This window comes from Sebastes fasciatus, chromosome 2 (assembly GCF_043250625.1).
Source record: "Sebastes fasciatus isolate fSebFas1 chromosome 2, fSebFas1.pri, whole genome shotgun sequence".
Lineage (NCBI taxonomy): Eukaryota > Metazoa > Chordata > Actinopteri > Perciformes > Sebastidae > Sebastes > Sebastes fasciatus.
In genome coordinates this window covers 24036559-24049535 of record NC_133796.1, presented here as the reverse complement: position 1 = coordinate 24049535, position 12977 = coordinate 24036559, and the positions used below count along the sequence as shown (strand labels likewise).

The window sequence follows — 12977 nt, the reverse complement described above, 5'->3', positions numbered from 1 at the left end:
TTTCTCTCTTTAACGGAACGTTACCAACAACTTTGCCTACGTCTGTATATATACATACATATATACATATATACATATGTATATATTCTGCCAGATACTTCCCTCTTACATACTTCAGGCTCTAAAAAGAGACTGAATATTGGACTTACATTCCTCGGATGGCCACAAACATGACTCCAAATGAATGCTAATTTTGCTCCGTGTCTACTTGATGTGTTAATAATTGACCTTTATAAGGCCATAATATGTCTATGTTGTGTTTACGGCTTGTTGGGTGCCCCGAGTTGGGCCAGAAAATCAATTAATGAAGGTTTAACTTTCACATACTGAATATATTCTCATTAAATGTAAGGGCGTGATTGTTCCACTCTGTATTGGACTGCACTGACTACAAAAGTTGTATTCTCTCTGTTCATATTTCCAAATCAGTGCTCCCATCATTCATGGAGGCGAAGTGTTCAGTTTTCTAAAAATAAATAAAATACAATGACAGGCTCTGTTGGGTCAGCGATGTTGGAAAACAGCCTTCATGCTCGGAGAAATCGACCCTGGTTAAATAAAAACTTTAAAGAATGTCTGTCGTTAGTGTCGATACTTGTTGCTATGGTTCTGCTGTTGCTGTGGCAACACATACTCAGAATGTCAACGGACAGTGATGATGAAATCAAACCCACCGTGCCCCAGCAGGGTACAGTACAGTACTTGGAAAAAAAAACATAAAACAGACCCAAAATGATTGACAGAGTGTCTAAAAGGAGATGATGTTAGTGATGTTACTCTCACCATGCGTCGTGGACACCAGCCTGACCCAACGCCCGCAGAGGAACTCGCACACCTCCCAGGAACTCATCCCCGAACTTCAGGTTGCTGGCGTTCCACAGCTCCACCCTGAACACAAGCCACAATGTGCAGTTCAAACACGGGAGAAGCTTTAAGTTCAGCACCGATACTGACACACAGTCTTCTACTACGGGCTCACCTCAGTGCCAGCTTGTCAACATCCTCCTCTTCAACATCAAACTGCCGCTTTGTGTAGCTTAACGGCCGCGTCACCTAGAAATGGAGACAGAGTAAACATTTAGCATAAATCATGGAGAAGTCGGTATTTCCTCCTGGTAAATTGAAGGGTCATCTACATCCACAATAACAGGCTGGTGAGAGACAGAACATTGAGACTCCAGTTCAATCAATTAGTTGATTAATCAATCTATATAAAATGTATAGTTCTGATAATTGACTAATTGTTTCAGTCACGGTTTCACCTTCTCAAATGTGAAGATTTTATGTTTTTCTTTGTCATACATGATGGTAAATTTTATATTTTTGTTTGTTATTTCTGTTGGCTGATTAAAAAAAAAATCTATTTGAATATGTAACCTCGTTTCCAACATTTTATAGACAAAATCATTTATCCAGAAAATAATCAGCAGATAATAAATAATGAAAAAATTGTAAGTTGCAGCCCTTATTGAGACATCTGATGCTTCACTATTACCTTGCAAAGCATACGATGCCCTTTTGCAGCGTATGAAAGCTTGATTTTCTTAAATTGCACATTTGTTTGTTGAAATTAGTTGTTGTTTTGTTTTTAATAGAGTGCTGCAGGAATGAGTCTTAAAACTCGTAAATGAGTTAGCATTTTTGCACTTCCGGTTCCCTTTTCTGGAAGTCAATGTTTTTTTTTAATGGGTATTTAGTTAGATGCCTGAAATACAGTGAGGTCTGTGGTTAACACAAGCTTAGGAGATTTTAACGTTTTGTTCTATGACATAAAATACATCAGTAAATATCCCACCAGTGAATTTTGAAGTGTTTACGTGTCTGAAAAAAGGCGGTTACTAAAAAGTGTCTAAATGAGACTACTAAACATCATTACACCGAACATTTTAGCTTAGAGGTGGTGACGTGAAGTCATGCGACCGTGGTGTAGTTTGTTTATAGCCTAACGTTAGCATTTTACTTCTGGCGATTGCATTTACGCTTCAAAAACTGTGTTTATCTGTGAAGATTATTTAGCTGATATCATAAATGTTTGTTTGCCACAGAGCTTATTTTCTGACATAATCCTAAATCAAACGGAAAAATCCCATTGGCCTTTTTGTTGAGGGAACCAGCGTGATATCTTCCAGGCTGGCCTACAAAAATATGTCATTCCTGCACCACTCTATTAGACCGAAATGACCCAAATCAAACTCTAAGCTCACTATCTGGCCGATTTGGATCAAAATGGGAGCTATCAGAGATCAGAATGTAGCAAAGTAAGTAAGTGATATCTAAATTTCAGAAAATAACATCCGAAAAAATTAAAAAAAAGCACAACCACATGACAGAAACGTGATAGATGTCCTGTGTTTGTGTGTGGTAGTGGGCCTCAGAGGGGGGCTGCAGGCAGAGAGCACCACAGGGTATGAGTCCTGTTCATGTGGTGGTCGGGAATAAATGAGACGGTCTTGTCTGATAGAAATCAATGGGCCAGATTGTTTGGTGGTGGTTTGTCCGAATCAATCATACTCTTGTCCTGCTGTCTTATGGTGCTGCAGCGGGGAGGCCAGAGGGAGGAGCGACACAAAAATGTCAGAGCAGAATGACTGGTGAGCGAGGGTTAACGGGGACAGAGTGAACGGGAGTTTGTCTGCGTATGTAAAATATCATAATAAATATATATATAAATAAATGTGAATTGTGACATGTTTTTAAAAAGACATTCAGACATTTATCTGTTTCCAGTTGCTTTAAGGCTTATCACATGAATCTCAACAGTTACAGTAGTAATGGTACAACAGTTTGTGAGTGTGTGTGTGCAAAAAATATCAATAAATATGAACTAATGATAGAAATAGGAACTGTATTGTGTTTTTAAAAACACACAGACAAATAAAATATGCAAGAAACAATTCCGATGTGTTTTCAGTTGCGTCTGCTATTTTATTTTGTCCATTTTATTTTATTTTTACATAAAAACATGGTATCGTAGAAATAACTAAACAACCTTTTATGTGATATTTTTTATGATTTTATATATATACATATATAACACATACAAACTAGTTAAGTTGAGAGCCGTTTTTATCGCTTTGAATTTGGTGAAATGCAGATTTTTTACCATTTAGCTAACGTTATTATGCTAGACAGCTAACGTTAGCTCACATGAATCTCAACAATTACAGTAGTAATGATATGACAGTTTGTGAGTGTGTTTATGTGTACAAAAATTATCTACAAATATTAACTAATGATAGAAATACGAACTTTGACATGTTTACATAAAAAACTTGGTATGGTGCAAATACCTACACAACCTTTTATGATTTCACAATTTCTTTATGATTTTATATATATATAAACAGTATATAAAACATATATCAACTAGTCAAGTTGAGAACCGTTTTTATCTCTGAATTTTGAGAAAAGATTATTATTACCGTTTAGCCAACATTATTATGCCTCACAGCTTGTTGATTCTAATTACACAGAACATTTGTTTATTAGCAAGAATTAATGTAATGTTTAGTAACTCAAAGTTACTATGACTACTTAGAGATAAAAAGCAATGAAAAACAAAATTTAAAATAATATGTAGCAAATAGGAAGACACATCTTTACAATGACAAACAAATTACTGTGAAACAACTCACACATATTATATATATATATTATATATATATTTACCTCAAAATAGAAAACCTCCTCAAACTGTGGATTGTTGGTTTTCCTCTTCACTTTGGTCTTTTTGGCTTCCGACCTGAGAGAAACACGGAGGCAGAAGAAGATAAAAACACTTAAAGTTAATCATGTGATAAACAAAGTTGTGTTTGGTGAAATCTGTGTGAAATCATGTGAGATCTGACCTCGAAGGTCCTAGTAAGGAGACAGCAGCGTAGGGATCACATTGGCCGTTGACGATTGGAAGACCTTGGCACTCCAACACACTATGGATAAACACACACAAAACATTAATGAATAAGCACACTACTGTACGAGCACAGACACACCTGTAACACATTAACGTGATGCTAATTTTATTGCACCATTAGCACGGTGTGTGATCTCATTCAATGCTCTACTCGGACTGCCTCGCCTTATCGCCCAAATGTCAGGGATAAATGTACTAAAAGTTGAATGCTGAAAAAAAAAAAAAAGTTTAAAATCTAATATAGACAAAAGCTTTTCAGAAGAAGCTTTTACACTAACAGTATCTGTATCATAGTAAGGTATTTTTACAATGCAAACATACCTTTACTATGCTAAGAGAGGAGGAGCTACCTTAGCTCTTTTTCTCTTTGGCAGCACAAAAACAAGAAACAGTATAAAAAGATCTCCAAACGCTAAAAGCGACACACAAAACCCTCTGAGTCTCAGAGGACTCATAAAGCTCTATTAATCTCTATGTCATCACTTGATCAAATGACTAATATGAAAGGGTCACCAGTGCTGCCAAGACCACTGAGAATTGACACCCAATCCTACACCTCGGCCCAGACAGACAGCAAGAGTCTCACTGCTCTCATCAACCATCATACACAGTATAAAACAGCTGTTTCCAGTTGATTACAACATACAGCAACATACTGCCCAGCATGAGACAGCAGATAAGAAATGTGATCATCTAGCAGCTTTAGGACAGATATTTTTTCTCTGCAGTTTGCGGAGACCAAAGAGCTTAAAGACCAGTGCTTCGTCTTAAATGCGTATTTCCTTACTTACACTTTTGAGTGCATATGTTATGTACAAATTTAAGTTATACATGTGTTTTTTTCACAAAGTACTACAATACTGTAGTCGGATTGAAGCCATTATTGGGTTAATTTATTCGTGTGAACTGAATGTCCGAGGCTGTCTATCACTAGCTGATCTACCAAGCTTCCTGGTGAGTGCACAACAGCCGTGTGCGATTTGAGACAACACTACCCTGTCGAAATTCACACACTACGCAAGTAAGTACATAGTGTACAGTGTACTATATGGAAGAATCCGAACTGAGACACAGCTCAGTATATGGTCACCTACATAATCAGGTGACCAGAAACACGACTCTATTCAGGTGATAATTCTGCAGTCGTGATTCTATGAGTGCTTAGGTGGTAGAAAAATGGCTTAATGTAGCTTTGACTTCATTTCAAAATCTCTAATTTGAAGTCTGAGATCTGAAGAGAAGTTCTCAGCAACACAGAGTTGGAAAATAAAAAATTCCATCCCAGTGAAGAGGTGTGTTTCAGATATGATGCTCACTGATGGTCAATCAAGAGAAATCTCATCACGCTTTTTGTAAGGATGCACACATGGAGCCATACTCCTTTACACATCATTTAGTTTACAAGGTATTAAAGTGTTTTAATAAATACTTAGAACATCTAAAAGCATGTGACACAAGTGACACTGATACAAGAAACTTAGTGCCGCTATCCAACAGGCATTTTTCACAGCAGACATTTTACAGGAAAAGCACAGGTGTTACTAATAACACTAACGATGGCTCTGCTCCATTAAGTGTCCCAGTGAGCGACGCCAGTGAGCCAGCATACACAGCACCAAGGCCAAGACACTTGCACACCTAAATGGTATCCGCAACCATGATGAGATTTATTTGTCACATGTACATTCAAGTACAGTGCATATACAAGAAAATATAAATAGCTAACTAACCAAAATACCAGTTAAAATATGAAATAAATATTAAAAACACACCAGAATGAGCAACATATACAAACAGTAAAAATGTGCAAAATAGTAAACATAAACATATACAAGGTAGTAAACATGGTTAAAAGATATTATTAATTACACGTCTACTTTTCCTGCTATGACATGTCAAAATGACTGCTGTGAAAAATGTATCTTTACCAAGTGCAAACACAACTCCACTGAGCTCAAAAACAAATAGCATCTACAAATATCCACATCATCCGTGGATGTCTACTAAAAATAAACTTTTACTTCTGACGTACGTAATTAACCCATGAGCATACAATTAATTGTAATGATCTGTATAAGTGTTTGAGTGACTGAAAGAGGCCAACGATAACTAATCTAAAGAGAAGAGAAGAAGAAGAAGAAGAAAGGCACTTTATTAATCCCGATGGGAAATTAAATTTTTTTCACTCTGTTATTTACACATTACACACAGGCAAACTGGCATCTCTCCAGCTACCAGTTCATACTCAGTACTTGGTCCATGCGGGGACTTGAACCAGCGACCCTCCGGTTTCCAAGCCAAGTCCCTACGGACTGGGCTACTGCCTCCCCAAAGAGAGCATCATATCAAGACATCCAGTCATCAGACCCCTTTCCACAGACATAAAACATCTGGTCCATTCATGCTGCAGCTCACTCCTACGCTGGGAGTCCTTGCTAGTACATGTTGGGCCAAGTTAAGAGCTCTGTGAGAGCTTTATCAGCATGTGATGAGAAATGACCCCTGGTGTCAGTGTTAGGTGTGTCTGTATGTATGTTAGAAGGCCAGAAACAGAGAGAGAGACACATGAAAAGAGATGGAGGGAGGTAAATCCATTTGAGCTGCTGGCGAAGAGTTGGGCCAATTTTAAAGCCTGTGTGATCCAGCAACACAGCACAAAGACCACTCGAGAGGCCAGGGGATAAAAATAATATAAAAAAAGCAGACGATACCATATCTTCAGACTTATGACTCTACGACAGAGAGAGGGATCGGACTGAGAACAAGAAAGATATAGAAAACAAAGCTATAGGATTTATTCTGCAAATATGGTTTCAGAGTTGGACTCAAGCATCTCGGATCAACAAAGGAAGAAAAACGTTTTTCTTTCTAGTTGTGCAGAAATTATTTTTTCCAAATCACATTGCATACTTTCATGCATGTTAAGATTTATACACAGCCAAATAGAAAAAAAATCTATTTAAACAATATGCAGTAAAACATATAATTTGTATAGTCAATTCAATTCCACTTCATTATCAATATAATTGCGTACAATAAAACAGTCTTGTCATTACAAGATCCTTCCTACGTTAGGATGTGTTGGATATGCCAATTCATACCCAAGTGTCTTCAAATCGTACATGTAGTACAAAGTATACATACAGAAAACATACATCTCTAGTATAATGTTTAGGGCTGTCAATCGATTCAAAAACTTAATCGCAATTTTCAATATGTACCTTAAAAGGGAGATTTGTCAAGTATTTAGTACTCTTATCAACATGGGAGTGGACAAATATGGTTGCTTTATGCAAATGTATGTATATATTTACAAATACACTCAAATCATAACATGGCAAACAACAGCCCAACAGGCAACAACAGCTGTCAGTGTGTCAGTGTGCTGACTTGACTATGACTTGCCCCAAACTGCATGTGATTATCATAAAGTGGGCATGTCTGTAAAGGGGAGACTCGTGGGTACCCATAGAACCCATTTTCACTCACATATCTTGAGGTCAGAGGTCAAGGGACCCGTTTGAAAATGTCCATGCCAGTGTTTTCCTCGCCAAAAGTTAGTTTAAGTATGAAGTAATATTTAGCCTCCTTCCCGACAAGCTAGTATTACTTGGTTGGTACTTATGGATTCCATAAGTAGCAACCTAAAAATCGCAAGTTTCGTTAATGTGTTAAAGAAATTAGTGGTTAAAATCAATTTGTGTTAACGCGTTTTTATCATGTTAACTTTGACAGCCCTAATAATGTTGTCTAATAAGGAACTAAAGATTCTCAGGAAGACAGAGGTAGTAAAACAGACGTTTCAACAACACACTCTCAACTGAGGATTACACTGAACAGTGGAATACCATAGTCTGGATTTATAGCCTTCATTCAACAAAGTTCCCACACACATCTATCTATTCCTGTGTCCGATGACATCATGCTGTAAGGGGATTAGCACCCAAACAGGACAGGACGCCCAGCGGGACGAATCACTTCCTGTGCGTCACGGTGATGCACCACTACTCACACTGCAGGATGAATTACACAGCAAATCACAGCGCTGCCCACAACTGAACTGACTACATATGCAACAGCTTGCATCATCCTGTTGACACACACACACCTACACACACAAACACACGCACGCACACACACACACACATACGCACACACACACACACATATAGGATCCTAATAAGGAATAAGGAGAGGGCTGGGTTTAGCATCACTAATGCCAGAGCGCTTCCTGTCCAATAAGCTTGTTTATATAACCCCTGCTTGGCCTACTATCCAGCCCCCTCCTCCCCCTCCCTCTCTGTCATCACCACTGTGAGCTCTGACATGCCAGACAGTGGTGGTGAAGCAGACTTGTTTGTTTTAGTCGTCGTTACTCATATTAGGTTAATGTGCTTCTTTTCTGCGCCCACGTAATCTGTCAAAAACAACTTGGCTCAAATAAAAGGGAAATGAATTACATCATAGTGCCAAAGCCACACACACACACACACACACACACACAAAAAAGGGATGTGATGTATGAGTCTGTGTCACTGACGGGTGCACTATAGGTTAAATGAAATATTAAATTAAATCAAATCACAACGGGGAGTGGAGTATCTTCCAAAAGCAAACAATGTGTTTGGTTATTGTCATTTGTGGTGTAACACAACTGACAACATTTCTGTCTGTCAGCATGTTCCAGTGGGTGGAGGAAGTATTCAGATGTTTTGATGAAGTAAAAGTGACCACAAGTGTGTAAACCACACTGTAACAATACTCAATTACAAGTCTTACATTCAAAATATTACTTCATGGGGAACTCTTGAAAGGGAGTTTTGTGGCTCTATGCGAAATCTGATAAATTGCCTCATGTGATGTCACTTGAGTCAGCATCAGTTAAAGACTAAAAGTTTCAAAAAAAAAATCTGGAGGTGTGGAGTTAGAAAGAAGTGAGACCTCTGTAGCCGCTCCTCATCTCTGCTTAGAGACTAGCGGCTCGAGGCGACATAACACACCCGAATCTCAGACCGTCATTGGTCAAGTTGCATTGTGGGTAATATAGGCGCTATGTTTTGATAAGGAAGAAGAATGTGTGACATAAAAGAATTATGATTTATCTGGTTCTGCTGCATCAGTTTTGTGATTATTAAAGGAGAAAGAAAGAAAACATACTTATTAATATTATATTCCATTTCTGCCAATAGATCCCCTGAAATGTTACACACCGGTCCTTTAAATGACCGGTGTGTAACAATTATCTGCACCGCCATGTTTCTACAGTAGCCCAGAACGGACAGAGAGACACTGTTAACTTTTCCTGCTTGGGCCGGAGTCGTTGGCGTCACTTGCTCCCTGTAGATGTTGGAAGAAGTGCTGAATTTAACTTTATATACTGTTGGGTGGTTTAATCTACATCAATGCATATTTTATTTTATGAGCATATGCTTTTTTTGTCGAATCTTAATCTTCAAAGTAAGTAGTAACAATAACTGTCAGATAAATGTAAGGAGGGGTAAAATATTTCCATCTAAAATGTAGTGGAGTTTCAGTATAAAGTAGCATCAACTGGAAAAAGGTGGTTTAATTTTTGTACTTGTATTTTTCTTTTTCGTTGCTGTTGCACTTTATGTATTTTATTTATTCTATTCGTTATGTACATGTTACTTGAGGCTAAATGCATTTTAATGTAAAGCACACTCAGTGAGTGCAATGAAACATGCTTGGATGAATAACATTTCCTCTCTTTGCTTAAAGAAGATTTCTTTCAATCGGTTAGTTTGACGTGTAGAGCTGAATGGACGCAGCTCTCTCTCTCCGTCTCTCGTACACGTGTCTTCCTAGAGAAATCTGACTAGATGACCTCCTGCTCTAAGCTCCTTACCCACAATGTGCTCTGGGAACGGAGCCACGCTGGCTCGTCATCAGACTTTACTGCTGCATGTTACAGAGGAAGAGCTGGAGAGCAAACGAGCACACACACACACAAAAACACCAAAACACACACAAACACACACAGATAGTCCATCGAGACCATCAGCATATCATTGATCCCCTTCAAGCACTGAAGTTCACACATCACATCCGTGTTCAATCACATTTTACACACACAGCAACACGCACACACACGACACAATGTAGTAAGGGCAGATTTATGAGTTAAAGACATCCACAACGTATTGATTCACACCATAGAAATAGAATAGGAGCAGAACGGACATTCCCATTCAAATCTACGTAGCAGGATGGTCAGAGCGGCGGACATTTTTATGTGTACCGTTGCAATTGTCACCGTTGTAGCAGGCTAACTTCTTCCATATAAACTAAACAGACTTATGGCAAGTCGCGGACTCACTGAGGAGAGGTTTTGCAGTAACGACTCAAACGAGCTGTGGAGTAGTAATGTTACAAAGCACAAGCCCCTTTCACACTGCCTGTTTAAGACGGATATGTCTTAAACAGAACTGAGCCAATGACTGTGTGCAACTGCGGATCTTCTTTACGGCAGTATTGCGGAATCTCTGTGTGTAAAAGGATATAAGGAGCCGGAGTAAATGAGAAAAAATTAACAACTTAGTGCTTGATCCACACACTCTTGTCACAGCGTAGGAAAACACACTGCTATTGCCAACTTTGTTCAGCTCATAACAACTAACAACAATCGACATTTTCTTTTGCACTAGTCAAATGACCACGGAAAACAGTTCAATGTCTGTTCTACTCCTATTCTATTTCTATGATTCATACATTCAAAAGCAGATTTAGTCTAAACAAAAAGCTCTAACCTCCAAACATCTCACTGACTGTCAAAAAAGCTGATGCCGGGCAACAAGTCATGCACCGCATAAACAAGAGTGAAGCGTGTTGTACTGGGTAAAGGTATCCACTATATAGTGTCCTCAAAAGCCCATGGCATGAACACTACTTCCTGCTTCTTCCTTCGTGGTTCAACAGCAAGAGTCCAAAATCTCAATTTACTTCTCATGAATGAATGAATGACGACCATGAATGTCTGTACAAAATGTTATGTTAATCCATCCAATAGTTTTAGAGATATTTCCATTTGGACCAAAGTGGTGGAGCGACTGACATCACAGTCCCCAGAGCCTCGCTGCCAGCGTGGCTAAAAATAAAAGACGTCAGCTGACAGTAACACTGACATAAAGCTGTGAAATCCTTGTTTACAGAAAACACACATTTTTCTGTAAACAGCAGAGAATCAATCTTTGTGACCTCAGGATGCGGTCAGGGATTTTTTCTTGTCTTTTTTTTCTCTTTACATAAACTCAGAAATTTTTATAAAACTGCAGAAGTCAGATAAACATGCAGTGTATTACCGTTATGTATGAATAAGGACTGTGTGTGTGTGTGTGTGTGTGTGTGTGTGCGTGTCTCACCGTGTGGCTAGTTTATGGTTGATGACTCCACTGTCTGTGATGACTTCACTCAGACGCAGCTCCAGGTGCACTTTTCCCTGCAGAACACAAACACACAAATAGACACTTTTATTATGCACACACATTTAAATGTACATGTTCAAAGTTCGGCAGAGTGCTAAATGAATACTTCAGCTGCTGTATAACGCCGACGTCCACCACACAGCCAGGTGCCCAGTGACACGTAGGATGGCCACTGTCCAGTGAAAACCATACATTCATCCATTTGTTTGTGAAATAGAGTTGGCTTGTGACGCAAGCAACGTCAACGTGCAACTTAATCAAATCTAAAAATATCAGCTTTTAAATTGGTTTTCAGCTTGGTGACAATCTCTCACAATGAATAATTGGGTTAAACCTCAACTCATAAAAATAAGTAATCTTTCAAGTCATCTGAAAACACATTATTGGAGATCCCTTGGTTTTCACTGGACAGTGTAGAGTCCAGCTGCTTTGCTCTTAAATCTAATTGTCAGCTTATATATATATATATTAATCTGGATCAGGTTAAACCCTTTGGAAAACGTGAACAAATACATACAGAGAATGAATGCCATAGCACGTTCTTTTAATTATCTCGTTTGAAAGATTTTCCAATGTACAATATTAACAAATTGCGTAACCGATGTAATGCGCATGTGCAACCCTCATCAGCTCCTGAAAAAACAATTTCTGCATCCAAAATCGACGATGGAGGTAGCTAACGAGTGAGCCATCTCGCTTCTTTGTCATCTCTGTTGAGAGTTGCACATGTGCAGTACCGATTGGGCATGATGTACGGATTGGGTAGCAAGTGACACATGTTGTTGTTCCTGTGTAGCGTAACTGAGCAGATAAATTACATGATAATGTGATATTGCATAGACTCACGTACTACTCGCTGATACCAGATCCAGGCATTTCCAATACTGGCATTGATATCGGAACAACTCTAATCACATGTACTGTCTTGTAAGGCTGTAAATGGTTGAAACAGTTTTTCAGAAAAGGCCTGATCTATAGATGGTAAGTATGAGCCAAATATACGCTCATAAACAATAATTCTTCTTTGATAAACCCCCATGCAACACAGAAAAATACACAAAGATGAAAAAAAAGTGCCATTCCTCCACCAACAGAGACACTGTATGTAAATAGCTGCGAGGCTGAACGTCATGCTGAAGTTATTTTCCCTCTGAAGTGATTGGATTAATGACATAATGACAGTGTAGTGGTGCAGCTGTCTAGAAAAGCTCCATTAATTAACAGCATCAGTATGCAAACTCACAGGCGTCGCTCTTTCTGGCCGATTCAAGCAGAGGGAACAAACACACGCACTTACACATGTGCGCACAGGCCAAACAATGTGTCCTCTATTGAAAAGAGAAGAGAGACACTCTATCTTCCTACTTCATTTGATCCATCTCCCTCGCTTTTTCTCTTTTCTCTCATTCTCTCACACATCCTTCCTCTCCCCGGCTCCTCCGATGAATGTGTCTCTGTTTCAGATCCCTGCTCCAGGGCTACACACACCCATCTGTCTGCAGATGTTACTGTTCACTGTGTCTGTGTGTGTGTGTGTGTGTGTGTGTGTGTGTGTGTGTGTGTGTGTGTGTGTGTGTGTGTGTGTTACTATGTGCTGGGTGTGTGCGTACATGCGTGTGGGT

The 12977-nt window shown here is 38.9% G+C and overlaps 1 protein-coding gene across 1 annotated transcript in view; it reads right to left on the bottom strand.

Annotated features, from left to right (window-relative positions):
- The window catches only part of rasa3 (RAS p21 protein activator 3), a 51410-nt gene that overhangs the window by 14579 nt on the left and 23854 nt on the right, over positions 1–12977 (bottom strand). The window contains exons 6-10 of the mRNA XM_074614694.1: positions 11293–11369; positions 3849–3929; positions 3670–3742; positions 980–1053; positions 784–888 (exon numbers count right to left, since the gene is read on the bottom strand). Coding sequence (XP_074470795.1) covers positions 784–888; positions 980–1053; positions 3670–3742; positions 3849–3929; positions 11293–11369 — 410 coding nt within the window. The remainder of the gene's footprint in view (positions 1–783; positions 889–979; positions 1054–3669; positions 3743–3848; positions 3930–11292; positions 11370–12977) is intronic.